The sequence below is a fragment of the Leucopleurus acutus genome (assembly GCF_964270905.1).
Source record: "Leucopleurus acutus genome assembly, chromosome: 17".
Lineage (NCBI taxonomy): Eukaryota > Metazoa > Chordata > Mammalia > Artiodactyla > Delphinidae > Leucopleurus > Leucopleurus acutus.
The window spans coordinates 11,509,995-11,528,961 of NC_139159.1; the positions used below are offsets into that span (position 1 = coordinate 11,509,995).

General features: G+C 43.1%; 2 protein-coding genes across 5 annotated transcripts in view; one reads left to right on the forward strand and one right to left on the reverse strand.

The window, feature by feature from the left end:
• The window catches only part of MTFR1 (mitochondrial fission regulator 1), a 79,083-nt gene extending 70,931 nt beyond the window's left edge, over positions 1-8,152 (forward strand). For all 4 annotated transcript variants that reach the window (XM_082858648.1, XM_082858646.1, XM_082858647.1 and 1 more), the window contains 2 exons: positions 5,564-5,732; positions 6,564-8,152. In XM_082858648.1, coding sequence (XP_082714774.1) covers positions 5,564-5,732; positions 6,564-6,632 — 238 coding nt within the window. In that variant the 3' untranslated portion in view covers positions 6,633-8,152. The remainder of the gene's footprint in view (positions 1-5,563; positions 5,733-6,563) is intronic.
• Positions 8,153-15,073: 6,921 nt separating this feature from the next.
• Positions 15,074-18,967, reverse strand: part of PDE7A (phosphodiesterase 7A) — a gene marked incomplete at its 5' end in the record, with an annotated part of 48,090 nt that continues 44,196 nt past the window's right edge. The window contains one exon of the mRNA XM_082859002.1: positions 15,074-16,810. Coding sequence (XP_082715128.1) covers positions 16,602-16,810 — 209 coding nt within the window. The 3' untranslated portion in view covers positions 15,074-16,601. The remainder of the gene's footprint in view (positions 16,811-18,967) is intronic.

Sequence of the window (18,967 nt, forward strand, 5' to 3'; positions counted from 1 at the left end):
TATTTTCTCCCATTCTTAGGGTTTACTTTTTGTCTTGTTTGTAGTTTCCTTAGGTCCCATTTGTTCATTTTTGTTTTTATTTCCATTACTCTAGGAGGAGGATCAAAGAAGATCTTGCTGTGATTTATGTCAAAGAGTGCTCTTCCTATGTTTTCCTCTAAGTGTTTTATAGTGTCCAGTCTTATATTTAGGTCTCTAATCCATTTTAGTTTATTTCTGTGTATGGTGTTAGGGAGTGTTCTAATTTCATTCTTTTACATGTAGCTGTCCAGTTTTCCCAGCACCACTTATTGAAGAGACTGTCTTTTCTCCATTGTATATCCTTGCCTTCTTTGTCATAGATTAGTTGACCATAGGTGCGAGGGTTTATCTCTGGGCTTTGTATCTTGTTCCATTGATCTATATTTCTGTTTTTGTGCCAGTACCATATTGTCTTGATTACTGTAGCTTTGTAGTATAGTCTGAAGTCAGGGAGTCTGATTCCTCCAGCTCCTTTTTTTCCCCTCAAGACCACTATGGCTATTTGGGGTCTTTTGTGTCTCCATACAAATTTTAAGATTTTTTTGTTCTAGTTCTGTAAAAACATGCCAGTGGTAATTTGATAGGGATTGCATTGAATCTGTAGAAGCTTTGGGTAGTATAGTCATTTTCACAGTATTCATTCTTCCAATCCAAGAACATGGTATATCTCTCCATCTGTTGGTATCATCTTTAATTTCTTTCATCAGTGTCTTATAGTTTTCTGCATACAGGTCTTTTGTCTCCCTAGGTATGTTTATTCCTAGGTATTTTATTCTTTTCGTTGCAATGGTAAACGGGAGTGTTTTTCCTTAATTTCTTTCAGGTTTTTCATCATTAGTGTATAGGAATGCAAGAGATTTCTGTGCATTAATTTTGTATCCTGCCGCTTTACCAAATTCATTGATTAGCTTTGGTAGTTTTCTGGTGGCATCTTTAGGATTTGCTATGTATAGTATCATGTCATCTGCAAACACTGACAGTTTTACTACTTCTTTTCCAATTTGTATTCCTTTTCTTTTTCTTCTCTGATTGCTGTGGCTAGGACTTCCAAAACGATGTTAAATAATAGTGGTGAGAGTTGACATCCTTGTCTTGTTCCTGATCTTAGAGGAAGTGCTTTCAGTTTTTCACCATTGAGAACGATGTTTGCTGTGGGTTTGTCGTATACGGCCTTTATTATGTTGAGGTAGGTTCCCTGTTTGCCCACTTTCTGGAGAGTTTTTATCATAAATAGGTGTTGAATTTTGTCAGCAGCTTTTTCTGCATCTATTGAGATGATCATATGGTTTTTATTCTCCAATTTGTTAATATGGTGTATCACACTGATTTGTGTATACTGAAGAATCCTTGCATCCCTGGGATAAACCCCACTTGATCATGGTGTATGATCCTTTTAATGTATTGTTGGATTCTGTTTGCTAGTATTTTGTTGAGGATTTTTGCATCTATATTCATCAGTGATACTGGTCTGTAATTTTGTTGTTTTTTTTTTTTGCGGTACGCAGGCCTCTCACTGCTGTGGCCTCTCCCATCATGGAGCACAGGCTCCGGACGTGCAGGCACAGCAGCCATGGCTCACAGGCCCAGCCGCTCAGCGGCACGTGGGATCCTCCCGAACTGGGGCACGAACCCGTGTCCCCCACTTCGGCCGGCGGACCCCCAACCACTGTGCCACCAGGGAAGCCCTGTAATTTTCTTTTTTTGTAGTATCTTTGTCTGGTTTTGGTATCAGGGTGATGGTGGCCTCATAGAATGAGTTTGGGAGTTCTGCAGTTTTTTGGAAGAGTTTGAGAAGGATGGGTGTTACCTCTTCTCTAAATCTTTGATAGAATTCACCTGTGAAGCCATCTGGTCCGGGACTTTTTTAATCACATTTCAATTTCATTACTTGTGATTGGTCTGTTCATACTTTCTGTTTCTTCCTGGTTCAGTCTTGGAAGGTTATACTTTTCTAAGAATTTGTCCATTTCTTCCAGGTTGTCCATTTTATTGGCATAGAGTTGCTTGTAGTAGTCTCTTAGGATGCTTTGTGTTTCTACAGTGTCTGTTTTAACTTCTTTTTCATTTCTAATTTTATTGATTTGAGTCCTCTCCCTCATTTTCTTGATGAGTCTGGCTAATGGTCTATCAATTTTATCTTCTCAAAGAACCAGCTTTTAGTTTTATTGATCTTTGCTATTGTTTTGTTTCTATTTCATATATTTCTGCTCTGATCTTTATGATTTCTTTCCTTCTGCTAACTTTGGGTTTTGTTTGTTCTTCTTTCTCTAGTTCCTTTAAGTGTAAGGTTAGATTGTTTGAGATTTTTCTTGCTTCTTGAGGTAGGATTGTATTGCTATAAACTTCCCTCTTGGAACTGCTTTTGCTGCATCCCATAGCTTTTGGATCATCATGTTTTTTGTCATTTGTCTCTAGGTATTTTTTGATTTCTTCTTTGATTTCTTCAGTGATCTCTTGGTTATTTAGTAGCATACTGTTTACCCTCCATGTGTTTGTGTTTTTTACATTTTTTCCCCCTGTAATTGATTTCTAATCTCAGAGTGTTATGCTCAGAAAAATGCTCGATACGATGTCAGTTTATTAAATTTACTGAGGCTTGATGTGATCTATCCTGGAGAATATTCCGTGCGCACTTGAGAAGAAAGTATAATCTGCTGCTTTTGGATGGAACGTCCTATAAATATCAATTAAATCTATCTGGTCTATTGTGTCATTTAAAGCTTGTGTTTCCTTATTAATTTTCAGTTTAGATGATCTGTCCATTGGTGTAAGTGAGGTGTTAAAGTCCCCTACTTTTGTGTCACTGTTGATTTCCTCTTTTATAGCTGTTAGCAGTTGCCTTATGTATTGAGCTGTTCCTATGTTGGGTGCATATATACTTATAATTGTTACATCATCTTCTTGGATTCTGTGATCATTATGTAGTGTCCTTCCTTGTCTCTTGTAACATTCTTTATTTTAAAAGTCTATTTTATCTGATACGAGTTTTGCTACTCCAGCTTTTGATTTCCATTTGCATGGCATATCTTTTTCCATCCCCTCACTTTCTGTCTGTATCTCCGTAGGTCTGAAGTGGGTCTCTTGTAGACAGCATATATATGGGTCTTGTTTTTGTATGCATTCGGTGAGCCTGTGTCTTCTGGTCAAGCATTTAATCCAATCATGTTTAAGGTAATTATCGATATGTATGTTCCTATTACTATTTTCTTAATTGTTTTGGGTTTGTTTTTGTAGGTCCTTTTCTTCTCTTGTGTTCCACTTATAGAAGTTCCTTTAGCATTTGTTGTAGAGCTGGTTTGGTGGTGCTGAATTCTCTTAGCTTTTGCTTGTCTGTAAAGCTTTTGATTTCTCCCTCGAATCTGCATGAGATCCTTGCCAGGTAGAGTAATCTTGGTTGTAGGTTCTTCCCTTTCATCACTTTAAGTATATCATGCCACTCCCTCTGGCTTGTAGTTTCTGCTGAGAGATCAGCTCTTAACCTGATGGGAGTTCCCTTGTATGTTATTTGTCGTTTTTCCCTTGCTGCTCTCAATACTTTTTCTTTGTCTTTAATTTTTACCAGTTTGATTACTATGTGTCTTGGTGTGTTTCTCCTTGGGTTTATCCTGTATCCTGACTCTGTACTTCCTGGACTTGGGTGGCTATTTCCTTTCCCACGTTAGGGAAGTTTTCGACTATAATCTCTTTAAATATTTTCTTGGGTCATTTCTCTCTCCCTTCTCCTTCTGGGACCCCTATAATGCGAATGTTGTTGCGTTTAATTTTGTCCCCGAGGTCTCTGAGGCTGTCTTCATTTCTTTTAATTCTTTTTTCTTTATTCTGTTCCACAGCAGTGAATTCTACCATTCTGTCTTCCAGGTCACTTACCCTTCTTCTGCCTCAGTTATTCTGCTATTGATTCCTTCTACTGTATTTTTCTTTTCAGTTATTGTATTGTTCATCTCTCTGTTTGTTCTTTAATTCTTCTAGGTGTTTGCTAAACATTTCTTGTGTCTTCTCAGTCTTTGCCTCCATTCTTTTCCCGAGGTCCTAGATCATCTTCACTATCATTATTCTGAAATCTTTTTCTGGAAGGTTTCCTATCTCCACTTCATTTAGTTGGTTTCTGGGGTTTTATCTTGTTCCTTCATCTGGTACATAGCCCTCTGCCTTTTCATCTTGTCTATCTTTCTGTGAATGTGGTTTTTGTTCCACAGGCTGCAGGATTGTAGTTCTTCTTGCTTCTGCTGTCTGCCCTCTGGTGGGTGAGGCTATCTAAGAGACTTGTGCAAGTTTCCTGATGGGAGGGGACTGGTGGTGGGTAGAGCTGGCTGTTGCTCTGGTGGGCAGAGCTCAGTAAAAGTTTAATCTGCTTGTCTGCTGATGGGTGGGGCTGGGTTCCCTCCCTGTTGGTTGTTTGGCCTGAGGTCATCCAACACTGGAGCCTACCTGGGCTCTTTGGGCTAATGGTGGACTCTGGGAGGGCTGACACCAAGGAGTACTTCCCAGAACTTCTGCTGCCAGTGTCCTTGTCCCCATGGTGAGCCACAGCCACCCTCTGCCTCTGCAGGAGACCCTCCAACACTAGCAGGTAGGTCTGGTTCAGTCTCCCTTGGGGTCACTGCTCCTTTCCCTGGGTCCCGATGCACACACTACTTTGTGTGTTCCCTCTAAGAGTGGAGTCTCTGTTTCCCCCAGTCCTGTCGAAGTCCTGCAATCAAATCCTGCTAGCCTTCAAAGTCTGATTCTCTAGGAATTCCTCCTCCTGTTGCCGGACCCCCGGGTTGGGAAGCCTGACGTGGGGCTCAGAACCTTCACTCCAGTGGGTGGACTGCTGTGGTATAAGTGTTCTCCAGTCTGTGAGTCACCCACCCAGCAGTTATGGGATTTGATTTTATTGTGATTGCGCCCCTCCTACCGTCTCATTGTGGCTTCTCCTTTGTCTTTGGATGTGGGCTGTCTTTTTTGGGGAGTTCCAGTGTCTTCCTGTCGATGGTTGTTCAGCAGTTAGTTGTGACTCTGGTGCTCTTGCAGGAGGGAGAGCACGTCCTTCTACTGTGCCAGCTTGAACCGATCTCCCAAGTACTAGGTTTCTTGCGAACTTTGTTTTCTAACATGACTACATGAGTAGCTCTAAGTTTTTAGTTTAAAAAAGATAGTTAACTGTGTACAGGAGCGTAAGAGATTAGCAGAATAAACACTTGCAGGTAACTTCCCAGTTTCTCCCCCAACTGCATTTGAAGGCTTTTCGTTACTGTGCAGTCATTCATCCAGTGAAGCTGTATGCGTCCCTGCTGTGGTAGTCACCAGGCTTTTGGAGAAGAATGGAACCCTAATTGCCCTGAAGGAGCACATAATCTCTGCTCCTGAGGGGACCTGAGGGACTGTTACTGGGCACTTTTGTGCTCTTTCATTGAGCTTTAAATCTAGGTTTTCCACTTCGCCGCACCAGTATGTGTCAGTGTCTTTGTCACGTGTATTGATGCCAGGGAAGTGCCGCCAGGCTCCCCGTGTGCTTCCCAGAGGGATCAGCGCCCCCTCGGTTCATGTTCATTTCTCTCAGGTCAGCACAAGACACGAAGCCCAAACCGGTGGATGCTGCTGACCCTGCTGCCCTCATAGCAGAGGCTCTGAGAAAGAAGTTTGCTTATCGGTATCGATGTGATAGCCAAGGTGAAGTTGAAAAAGGAATTCCAAAGTCTGAATCAGAGGGCACCTCAGAAAGAGTGTTGGTGAGTACTGGGCAGAGTTCTCTCCAAGTACAGCCTGGTAGTTCACTTCACTGCTGCACGCTGCAACACATTCAGCTGTGTGCGCCTGCAAGATTCAAAAGGACGTATGCTACAGGATTTAGTCCCTACCTACAGCTAGATTACCTATTACAGAAGAGCACAGAGAAGGAAGCAAAAGTTAACCCCTGGTTTCATTGCTTAGTGTCTCCTGTGTTAAATTTTTCATGCTGTTTTATTTAAGTATAATGAAGTGAAATTCATTACAATAAAATTTATATCTGAGGACAATAAAAATGCTGATATAGCAAGGAAAGATCATTTTCTCTTCGGGCACCTGTGAGGAAGTCTCCTGAAGAGGGAGGCATTTGGCCCGGGTCTTGCAGGCTGTGGGCGTGCCAAAGGTGGGGACTGAGCAGACTCATGGGAGCGCTCAAATATATTAATGTATACATTACCTTTATTCTGGGTACTGTCATGGGGCGTACGTGTTTATTCCAGAGATGTAGATATCTTAGAAATTCTAGCATCTCTGAAAGTCTTCAGACATTGAAAAGGAAACTCTGTACCTTCCTTCTTTTATTCGGAGAAGTAAAATTGGACTAAGCTAGGCTCTTGCTAAGGTAATTATAGTTTTCTAGGGCGTAATTTTGTTGTCTCTTTGCCTTTCACTCTTTTGATATGTCATGTTTATAACAACTTGTCAATTCATAAAGGTTTTAATATTACGTAGCTGTTTGGTTTTTCATGAAGAACATACCTTTGATCCATGATTGGGAGCAGGGCATATCATTACTGTTACATGAACCAGTGTCTTTTTTGTTTCTTTTCTAGTTTGGGCCACACATGTTGAAGTCTACAGGAAAAATGAAGGCTTTAATTGAAAATGTTTCAACTTCCTAATACTGAGCTGAGAAAGACTGTCCTACTAGTTCAGCTGTTAGTGTTGATTTCTATTAGCCGAACAGCCCTAATACACCATTTGGTAAATACCTGAATTTAGTGTCTCCTTTTAAGTCTCAGAGGATTCAGCTGTAACAAAAGCACTCTAAGTTTTGTTCGCTTTTAAGAGAAGGTCCGTTCTGAAGTTTTCCATAACATATTTATATTCTGACGTGTTTTTAATGTGTAGCCAAGATGTTTAGATTTCCAGTCTGGAAAACAATTATATAGATTTCAGAGTAAAGAAAGGACCTTTGTAGATGTGAGTTTTTAATTCTTAACACTAATTTATCTGTACAAATGTTTTATGTGCATGTATTCAGGACGTAAGATTTAGCAAGGGGGTGACGAGGGTACTGACAGTGCCATTTGTTTTCAGTGATCATTTCTATTCAGTGATGGAGCAGGTGGAATAACCAGGTTGTTGGAATGAAATGGTTTTGAGATTGGAATTTCTTACCTTGAACAGAACTTTTTATGTTAGATTCTCTCTCACGTTTTCTTGGATTGGAGATGGAGTTTGAGTAGGAACCAGATAATGTTTGCTGCTGAAATTCCATAATGCTTTCCTTTAAAGAGGGAAGTCAAGGATCATGGAAACCGTTTTCACTGTAGTGCCATCCAGTGCTGAGGAAGGAAATGTAGTTTTCAGATAGTGAGGAATCAAATGATTGAATTAAATCTCTTTTAAAGTAAAAACTAGAATATACCATCTTTTTCTTTCAGTTTAATAAATGGCATGAAGATAACTTGCTGCTAATACTTCTGGAAATGTCAGCATAATGGAGTTAAACATTTTTTAATATTGGTCCAAATAGTAGCTTTATAATGAAATATTGAATAGGAGAAAGAATTTTCTGAAAGCTGCTTATCATTGGTCAGAACGGTGTTCTGCTGAATTATATTATGTAGCATAAACCTTAGGTGCTGTTAGGAAGTAGACAACTGCCTTTCTCCTCTACGACTTCTAAGGAATTGCTACAAGTGATCATTTTTAAATGCATGTATCTTCATGATTTTCTATATTTCTGTTAAACACACATAGTTTAATGTCAGAACCTCCTCCTACTATGAGTAAATATTTGGATCTATTATTTAAATCTAGTGAAAAGAAAGTTGTCCTTCCTGGGGGGATTAGGAGATGTGAATACCCTTTTAAGTTATTGAAAATATGTGCAGTGTTCTAAGCAGTATTCTAAATAATAGCAAATATTAGTTGGAGGTGATTTTCATGGTTTGGTTATTCAGCTGAACTTTGAACTGTGGCTTATTTTACACATGTTGATACATTGTTTCTGATTGTTTTCTACGGTTTAAAAATTCTGCCTTTAAAAGGAATTCAGAAAATTCGCCTGATATAAATTTCTTAGGAGGTCAAAGTATGTATTCTATTTGTATCACTGTTGAATTTTGGGCAGTGCTCCAATTACAAGGAAGTTACTGTTTTGAAATAAACTTTTACTTTCCTTGGGCCATAATGCCTATACAAATGCTTTCATTTTTTTTTTTCCACAATAGGCACGATTCTTTCTTTTATATTATACATGCAGCTTCTTTAGAATTATTTGCTTTCTGCATTTTTCAAGGGGAAATATATTGCCTAGAATATATCACCTCTCATTCATCATCTTTCTCTTAAAGGAACTCCATCATTAAGAAGAGAAAGGCAGTCACTTGGGATGAGTTTCCTCAGGGTTCTCAAGCCTATAATCCACCTCTGGGACTGGTGAAAGCTCTTTCCTCATCTTCCCCTACACCCACCTCATTCAGTTTCTGGTTCTCCCACCCAACACAATAGTTGGGTGAAAGATCTTAAAAATAGTTCAACTCTACATTTTACAGCTGAGGCTCAAAAAGTTAAATAACTGGTGTAATGTTTTCTCTTCTGTGATTCTGACTAGTCTAGGGCCTCACTCTTATAGAGTGGACCCTTGAAAATGTGGGGGGCGGGACTTAGCCTTCCAATGCAAGGGGTGTGGGTTCCGTCCCTGGTCAGGGAGCTAAGACCCCACGTATCCCTCCTGGCTAAAAAGCAAAACATAAAACAGAAGCAATATTGTAACAAATGCAATTAAAAGACTAAAATTGGTCCGTATCAAAGTTTAAAAAAAAAGAAAACGTGGGTGTTAGGGGCACTGACTCCCTCTCATCCCCAGTCGAAAATCCACGCGTTGCCATCTCTGCCTCAACAACAGATGAATTGGTAAATGGCTCACCCAGGGTGGGCAGGAAGCTGAAACAGTGTGGAGAGGGTCAGGACGCAACCCTTAGTTTCTTTGATTCCATGTCCTGTGATCTCTGGTCAAACACACACTTCTCGCCATAGGTAACTTAAAGATCTGTAAAATGAAAATACAGGTACTATATTATTTATTGAAACACGTCCACATGTAAGTGGACCCATGCAGTTCAAACCTGTGTTGTTCAAGGGTCAACTGTGTACATAATGAGTGTGGCAAAGAGCGCTGGACTTGGGGCTACAACACGACCCACGTATGTGATCCTGGCCAAGCCACACCTCTTTTTAAAATGGGACTAATGCTCAGTCCAGAAAACTAGGATTAAATAATGATTCTGAACACGTTCTGTACATGGCAGCTTGCTAAGTGAGTTCCTACATTATTTTACACAAGGTCACTGTAGTGCCCAGTAGACGGATTTCTCCAGTGTTCTTGGCACCTGGAAAGGGTGTCATTCTGTGCACAGGCCTGGGTGGAGCAGTAGGTCTTAGTCTTCAGTCCTGGCTGTCTTCCCAGTCGTAGGCCCTTCTGCAGAAGAATACTGTCCTCATTTTTTCTTTTTTTAAATTTTTTGACCACATTGCATGGCATGTGGGATCTTAGTTCCCCGACCAGGGATCGAAACAACAACCCTTGCATTGGAAGCCCAGAGTCTTAACCACTGGACCGCCAGGGAAGTCCGCTGTCCTCTTGCTGTATTAAGAGTTCCTATGAGTCTGTGCCTCAGTGGTGAAGGAAGAAAACATGAGGTAACAACTACTGGAAACAAACCATCCTCTGGTAACTTCTCCAAAAAACACAAGTCTTCTGTGTAGGTTAGATCTGGCAGATACAAGTTTAAACTTTCAGGCGTTAGCCCAGTAGCACCAGCTCTGGGATTGCCAGGCAGAAGGAGGCACTTGGTTTTACAACAGTATCACTGTTCTGCCTGTTACAGTCACAGTCTTTCCCATGAGCCTTTAGCCATTCCCGAGTCCTCTTTCCCCTTCTCATCCTAGACTCAGCATTCTTCTGAGCTACCCCATTGAGCCTTTTTCTTAAAATTCTTATTAGTTTTTCCTTGTAAACCTTGTAAGCAGGCTAGTTCTTGGTTCGTACTAGTGTGATCACTTGAGAACAGATAGGACAATAAAATAAAATAATAAAAATAGCATACCCATGGAAGGATCCCGAAATCTTGGATGTTTCCCCGAAAGCTGTTGTCCTTAGTCCACTTGGTAGGGGCTGGAAAACTTAATGTTCCTCTAGCTGGAGCTTCTCAAACTTCTCTCCCCTGGAAGATTATCCAGCCTCTTCTAAAGGTCAGAGAGCTCCTTCTCTAAGCTGAGAGAATAACACGAGTGTAATTTAGACATTACCAGGAAGCTAAAGAAGATGATCCAAATAGCACCTCCCATTCCATCCCAAACTGCTGTGGCCGCTACAGGGCAGTCCTGTCCCTCCTAACCACTGTCTTCCCAGCTGGAAAAGCCGTAATTTGGGGAGAAAGACACTCTTCACAACAGGATTTTTACCAGAGTTGTGAACAGCTTTCTGTTCACATGGCCTAGGAGCCGTCCCTCTTCACTGGCCAGTCATGCTTGCTATCAGAGGATGAAAAAGGGTGAGAAGCAGGTGTGGTGGGGACACTGTTGTGTAACACAGGTGTGATCGGTGACGGTGGAGAGCACGTGACACTCTGCACGATGATCTCTCTGACGCAGCTCTGGAGCAGACTGCCCTCTGCAAGGGGAGCACCAGCTAATGCAGAGACATGTGTGACTCAGGACGCAGCCCTGACGAGCTGGTCCAAGTCCTCCCTTGGGAATCTGAATAGGAAACCTTGAGCGAGGGGCACAGTTGGTACCTGGAGCTCAAATAAGCACGCCATGAGGTACACGTGTACCCACGATACCCACGAGCAGTTTATACAAAACAGATGACGAGGACACAAACAAGGACACTGGGACTGAACCATGTGTCAGGACATTATTTTACCTTCACGAGGCAGACATGTTATAGGTTAGGGAGCCACGCAGAAGATGAGGTGACGCGCTAATACATGACCAAAGACCTTAACACAGTCGATCTAGCCATAAAGACGCTTTAAAAACTTTACTGCCTTTCTAAGCAGACACTCCAAGGTAGAGAAGAGAAAGGAAGAGGAGAAGTGTGGGAAGAAGCAGACGCAGCAAGAAGCTACATCTCAGAGTGCTCAGACCCCCAGGTTCTGCTTCTACAGCCTTCATGGGGTTTGTCTCATTATCGTGAACATGAATCCTCAAGATAAAGCTCCAGTTACCCTGCAGTGATCTGAGTGAGACTCTGTTCCCTACAATGGAGAAGTTAACCCCTATCTTGTGAGGATTCTTAGATGGAAATTCAGAAACTTTCCTGCAAATGTTCAACTAGGAACTTTAAACACATTCCTTTATGATACTTTCTTCAAAAGATAAAGCACCGGGCTTCCCTGGTGGCGCAGTGATTGAGAGTCCGCCTGCCGATGCAGGGGACACGGGTTCGTGCCCTGGTCCGGGAAGATCCCACATGCCGCGGAGCGGCTGGGGCCGTGAGCCATGGCCGCTGGGCCTGCGCGTCCGGAGCCTGTGCTCCGCAACGGGAGAGGCCACAACAGTTAGAGGCCCGCGTACCGCAGGAAAAAAAAAAAAAAAGATAAAGCACCTTGGGATACCATGCAGCCTCCCGATTCTTTATAGGATGCGGCTCAACAGTAAAGAAACACTTCAAATTTATCCTCAAAAATCTCAAACGATGCATAGCTTAAACATAAATGTAATATAAGATGAACTTTCTTAACAAGACTATTGATGGGACCAGTGGAAAGCTGCAATAAACCAATAGGTCACTGTGCTTCAGTTTTAAAATACAGCTAAAAAGAATCTAATACTATAAATGGGGGTGTTTCTCTTTCCCTGACCATTCTACCAGACTTCAGGATAGGTTCAGGATGACTTAGCATAGCTGTAAAAGTAAAAAAAAAAATGTTACTGTGATTGATAAAAGTTATTAGTATTTTACGAGAAGTATCACAGTGAACATCTAAGACTTATATTTTAGAATCAAACTTGAAAGCTAAATGATTTTACCAGTCACGGATGTTAGTAAGATTCAATAATGACTGGAAATGGTGTCATTTTCATCATTAACCCAACAAAATCATTCATTCTCAACAATACCCCAACACTTTACACTCATTTTGTGCAATACAGAAACCTCCCATGTTACATAACAGATGCTTTCCACACATCATCTTGTCACCCAAACATTTTGAGAACAGAGACCCCGTCTCGGTATTTAGTTTTAATACCTTTATTACATCCAGTGCAGTTCTGCACACAACAGGAACTCGGATACTGTGACCACGTGACTTCGGCATTGACAGACTAGTTTCCACATAATTGCTCATGATGGTAGACTGATAGCTAAAAAGGAAACAATTCCAAGTTAATTTTTTCAACATTTACTGACGGCACAGTTCACGCTAGCCCTATGCTAAGCACAAGAGAAAAAAAGGTGGAGGAGATGGCTGTGCACCCCGGCAGTCCCCCGCAAGTAGCGGTCACTTCCCCTGGAGACAGTGGACAACTGGGGGCCTTCCAGAGGACACAGGTTGTCTGCAAATCCTCAGCAAACAAGGAATGGCTCAGGCTAAGTCTTGCACATATCTGGATAACTCTGTGTTTCAGATACATGCTGCTAGTATGGTGATTAATGTCACATTTATTTAAAAACATTCCTGAATGCAGATTAGCTGTCGGTCATTGTCCCAAGCGGGAGATACTGATTGGGAGGAGATTTAAACAAAATATTTATACATTAAAAAAAGTACACATGGGGCTTCCCTGGTGGCACAGTGGTTGAGAGTCCACCTGCCGATGCAGGGGACACGGGTTCGTGCCCCGGTCCGGGAAGATCCCACATGCCACGGAGCGGCTGGGCCCGTAAGCCATGGCCGCTGAGCCTGCGCGTCCGGATCCTGTGATCCGCAACGGGAGAGGCCACAGCAGTGAGAGGCCCGCGTACTGTGCCAAAAAAAAAAAAAAAAAAAGTACACATGAAAACACTGTAAACCTCCAATGTGAAAATTTTAAAGTTTTAAGGAAATCGAAAGCTTTAAGAGTCAAGAAAGATTTTTGGAAAGAAAGGCTGTTACAGGAATCTTCAAAGAATTATTTGCACCTCTAACCTGTACCTAAGGTACAAACACATTGCCCAGGTTGGACAAAGGACATAAAATATTCACTTTTATGTAAAGAGGATCATTATAAACCACCTCACTTACTGAGTGCAAATACTGACCAGGAACCAGATTGTTTTTGTTAAGCTAAGGCTTACCACGATTTTCTCTCCGAGGACCTTCAGCCTAGAGCAGAGGAGCTGCCGCCCCATGACTAAGGGCCGGCCCAGAGCCCCAAAGGGCTGCTGCAACGCTCAACAATTCTTTGAAGTCTGTTTTATCTTAAAAATTTGTGAATTTTGCATTCTCTTCTATAATATTTAATTACTTATTTAAACTGTGACCTTCTAAATTACTGTTTCCTCAGATTTTTCTAGAAAACCGATGTTCAAAGAATATAGGTCCTGTTGAAGCAGCAGGGCTATAGCCGGTAATACCACATATATGTAACAAAACATACCTTTGCAGTGGGTTTATTTTATGTGTAGGCAGGAGATGGGAGCAACGCTCAGGTGTCTGCCCCTGGAGAATGGCAATAAGAAGACAATCCTCTGAATATCCAACAGTGAGAAACAGGTAACAGGTCAGAGAAGAAGAAAGCAATCATACACTGGTAGATGGAGCCCAGGCAGCCTCAACTGATGCAAGGCTAAAGGTCTGACATGTCTGCTGGATGTGCCAATCAAGGAGGCGTGGAGAAGCAGCTCCTGGCGGAGAATCTGTAGCCTCGTTCAGGGGAACCGTGGTCCACAAACGAGTAGCAGCAGGTACGTCCCTGCAGGATGCGTGAGGTGACTTGCTTCCCTTGCTCAGAATCCATGCTCAAGCAACCGGCTGATCGTCATTTGGCTTCCCGAGAACGTCTGCCTAAAGGGAGAGAACGACTGATAGTTATATTTCTCACTGTAAATTGAACTATTAACACTTTAAAAAACCATCAGTTTCTGTGAAATTGGTTAATGTGAGTTTGCTATGAGATACAGTTCTACTTTCCATGTGCTGACATGCTAGGTGTGTGAGCTGGCAAGTTTCCTTATCAGACACTGGATGTGTCAAATGTGCCAAGATGATACTCCTCGTATAAGTGGCCAACTGACCTTCCCCCCATAGCCCTCGGACTTCTGCACCCAGCTGTCCAGTGTGGTGGCCACGAGCCACATGTGGAGACCGGGCACCTGAAACATGGCTGGTCCGAACCGAGACGTGCTGTAAGCATAAAATACACGCCAGATTTCAAAGACTCTGTAACAGAAAAAAGAATGTAAAACATCTCAATAGTTTTTTATAATGACTACATATTGAAATGATAAAATACTTTGGATATGTTGGAATAAATATTATTAAAATTCCAGCTGTTTCTTTATCCTTTTTTTAAAATGTGACTCCTCGGAAATTGACAATCACTGACTCAGCTCACACTGTATTTCTATCCGACATCACTCTTCTATGCAAATGACGACTACGTTTGAGTTCAAAGTTTACACGTATCCCTTCTAATGAAATGGACTCGAGAGGATCCAGGAGAGGCCCAGTGGTACCTTTCTTACGCTGATACCAAAAGTAGTTATTAAGTGGCCATTTCTTATTACTTGACTTTTAAAAGGCCAATACGAGTAGTTGAGTACCTGCAAGGCCTGAGGTTCCCGCCGTGGGAACAAAGGGCTGTGGAGTCAAGAGGCTGGGCTCAGAGCCGACTTCTCCCGGCTGTCAGGACTCTGTCCACCACGTCCCGGCCTCAGCTTGCTCACCCGTGAGGTGCAGGCAGCACACGAGCCCGCAGGACTCCGCCTGCGCCCAGCTCTGCCTGAGCAAATGTGTGGCGAGCGAATGCCGGAGCCGAGAAGCGAATTCTTTGCTTCCCTAGTAATTTAGTGTCGTGGTTTCCAACGGACTGACTTATAGGTAAATATCAAAGATGAAAATGTGAAAAGATAGGTTTTTATTCGTCAAAAGTTAACAGCAACAGGCACGTATTAAAATGAGTATGGCAAAGCCTTTTACAAATGGCTTTACACTCAAGCTTTCTCCCAAGAGAATGACTGTTGCAACAAACTTGTAAACATAATTAATAAACAGTCCTTTACAGTAACAAGGGAAATACAATTGAACTAAAAGAAAGCACCGGTTTCTCTTAAAACTAGGTTACAGTTGTGCTTACTACACATAAAACATTTTAAAACAAATTACAAAAGTGGAATGTTGTAAGTTTAAAATTAGTCCTTAGATTTTTGCCCTAGAAAACATCTGTTCACATCAAAAGGCCCATCAAAGGGTAACGTTTCATCAAAGGGGGAGGGACAAGAAAACAATGCACTTTATTCAAATCAAAACAAGAAGTTTGGTCACTTAGCTTTGTGCATAGTTTAAGGCATCTGGAGCGATCTGTTACGGCTGACCTCCCTTCCCCTCCCCACGTGTGGCTGCCCATTATGTCACATTCTAAAATAATAAATAAAAGCTGACGTTCCCAATCCTTCCCACGTGGATAAATAGAACACATGCACAGTCACACATGCACGAGCGTGCCCCACACACACATCCGCACACACACAACATACCTCTCACTCCCTGCAGCGAGAGGGACTTTAGTACCCTTGCTCTGAAGGACACACTTGCCCATCCCACTTTATTTCAGATTGGCAATACCCTGAGCTGATTATGGTGTTTTAAAACATTCCACCCTTTTCTTGCATGTGCAGGTCAAGTGTACATTAGTGAAAACAACATGCAACGTCTTCACTGCGGAATCATAATACAGCTAGGACACTGGGGTTCTGCCCCTCCCGCCCCAAATTAAAAACTAAGAGTTAAAAAAAATTGCATTGCCCAACAGCACTGGAGTGAAAGCTCGGCGGCACTCTAGGATAAATGCTCAGTTTCCAGTGCACAAAGTAAAAGGATAGCGAATGGGAGGCTTTGGTGGCATCCAAAGGAGAAGAAAGGCAAACCGGGGGAAAGGGCTGCAGTTTAGGTTTGATCTTTAAAATTCTTAGTGGTTCCTTCACAATCGTGCTCCAAGGCGGATTGAGAACCAATATTTCAGAGTTGGTCTGTAAACATCGAGTCTGGCCAGAGGCGCAGAGGCTGGGCACTTCACATTTCCATTTTCTCCGAGAGAACTTAGTGGAAGGTACAGATACACACTGTTGCATCAGACGGGTTAAATTCCAAAGATTTCTGCTGAAGGCTTCGGTTCAAGTTTCATGATGCTTCGAGAAGCACGAGGGCCACCGCAAAACTTCCTGCAAAACTTTGTTATTCCCTTCAGTTCGCTCCCGCTGGGCTTTGCATATTCAAGGTTTCACCCGAAAGCCAAATGCATATTGCTGTGTGTTCGGGTCTTGTAATTAAAAAGTGGGTTCAAATGATCCAACAGAGGAAATCTTGGAAATAAATAATGCTGGCGTCATTCACTTCCCTCGGCAGTCGAGAGTAAAGTTCTCTCACCTCAAGACCCCATTCACATTTCTAACGAGCTCCAGAGGCAGTCTGCCCACTGACTTGGGGGGCGGTTTAGGATAACCGGTTCTCCTGAGGTAATAACTGTGAGTTCAGCTCCTCAAATGCAGCGTCAGCGTCCTCGCTGCTGGACTGTTCTCGCTGCAGTCCCTTCCAGCTGGCTTTGTTCAGCCCCACGTGTCCGAGCATTGTCTGGGACAGCCTGGTGTTGGAGAACCGGGCCCATTCTGTGAACAGAGGCTCCACGAGATACGTCATAAAACCTGAGACAGCAAGAGAAAAGGTATTAGTGGATGTTCTGAAACTTTACAACGTCGAGGTAGTGTTTACTCTCTTAAGTCCTATTCCAATATTACCTCTTATTTTTCAAAAGATGTGTGTGTAGATTTACATATCTTCTCTGAAGAATCTATTTAGGCAACTTACTGAAACCTGAAGTAAAGGTGAACTGACAAACACAGCCCATCTCTTCTGACGACTCCTCTCAGCTGCACCAACCATATCCTTCTATTTCAGCAAACCCGCGGCGGCCCTCTCAACCCTGAGGAGCAGGGCACAGTGTGCCCAAGGCTAAGGGGGTCCCCCCGGGGCTGTGGGTGACGAGGCCGGACTGAGGCGCGGCTGCCCTACCGTCCGGGCTGGTAATCGTCACACCTGGTCATGAGCACAGTGGGCCCGCTATGAGTCTCAGGATTTATAAAGCCAAAATGCATGCCACAAAGTGTGAGTCTAAAACGAACAGAGGAGATTAGTTTAGACAATTAGGAAAGTGAACATCAAAAGTGTACCAGGGGGCCTACTTTACAGACACTTCCTACAATCGATCTCCCTTAATTCAGTCAGAAAAGGAGAAGGAGTGGTCTCGGGCCTGTCTGCATCTCTGGGTTACACAGCACTCGAGCTCACATTACAGCTGACTTAAAACTACGTAGTGTCTTACACAGGGTGAAAGAAGCCTCACCTTAACAATCAGATCACATCTATTAGGAGAAGCAAATAACATTGTCTTCCTAAACTTCTGATCAAGGACAGGAAAATGTACATTCAAATTCTATCACTGCTTGTTTAACAGTTTTAAAATTTTCTTCATCTCCAAAACCTTTTCTTTTCAGCAAAAGACCACATGGACCACAGACAACACAGGTTCCATTAGGCTAACAAAAAAAATCGCACTGGAAATAAAGCACCCACTACTTTTAATTAGAAAAGTCATACACGGTCTGATGATTGAATTTTTTCAAGTGTACAGATTATGGTATCTGAAGTAGTAACGATATTGGAAATAAGGCTTTCTTCCATCTCTTTTTTTAAAAATTTATTTATTTTTGGCTGCGTTGGGTCTTCGTTGCTGCGCGTGGGCTTTCTCTAGTTGAGGTGAGCGGGGGCTACTCTTCGTTGCAGTGCACAGGCTTCTCATTGCGGTGGCTTCCCTTGTTGTGGAGCACGGGCTGTAGCTGCACGGGCTTCAGTAGTTATGGTACGCGGGCTTCAGAAGTTGTGGCTCACGGGCCCAGCCACTCCGCGACATGTGGGATCTTCCCGGACCAGGGCTCCAGGGAAGTCCTCCATCTCTTTCTTTCATCTCTTCCATCCCCTCCACACATGTTAACTGAGAACCTTCTAGATGCCAGGCACTGCTCTGGGGTGGCCACGGATAAGCAGTGGACAAACAGACAAGATGTGCTCTCCACGAGTTACGTCTGGTGAGGAGAGAGAGGACACGGGAAAACGGCATCACTGCAGTCAGAGCAGAGCGGCTTCTGGCAGCCAAGCCACCCCCTCAGCCCCGGGTCAGGCTGAGCCAGCCGCCAGAGCCCTGTCTTTTCCAGGTGAGGTGCCACCGTCAGGTCGTGAGCAGCCGGAGTGTTGCACCCAAATGCAGAACCTTATTACCGCAGGTTTCACGCAATCCATCTTCTTTGATTCTCCCACTGTCGCAACTGGTTGAGAGCTGCATCCTGCTTCTCACATCCAACAAATCAGCGCTCACTTCTGGCTCTATGGTACCTAGGATTCTTTTAGGTCTTAAGTACCTGATAACAATGCACGGGCCGGGGCCGCGGACACAGCCAGGTGGCAGGACGCTACTCGTGAGCTGCTCATCCACCCGCGAACCCCCTTAACTGTCCCAGCCCATGCGCCTCTATCCCTTCTCCTCAGATACCACAGGACGCTGTGTCAATGCCTCACCCTCACCCGGTATGTGACAGGACCTAGTGTTCCTACCAAAGAAGAAAACCGTGTTAATTAAACACGGCTTCTACCTGCTGACCATATGCTGGCTCCGAGTAACTGCTGCTGAGCACAGAGTTCATTCTAATCGTCCCGACTTACCCTAGGAAGAGGACCTCTGCAAGCCCCGTTTTACCTAGAATTTGATGTCAGAAAGACCAATACCTGTTATCTGTATAAACTGGGCA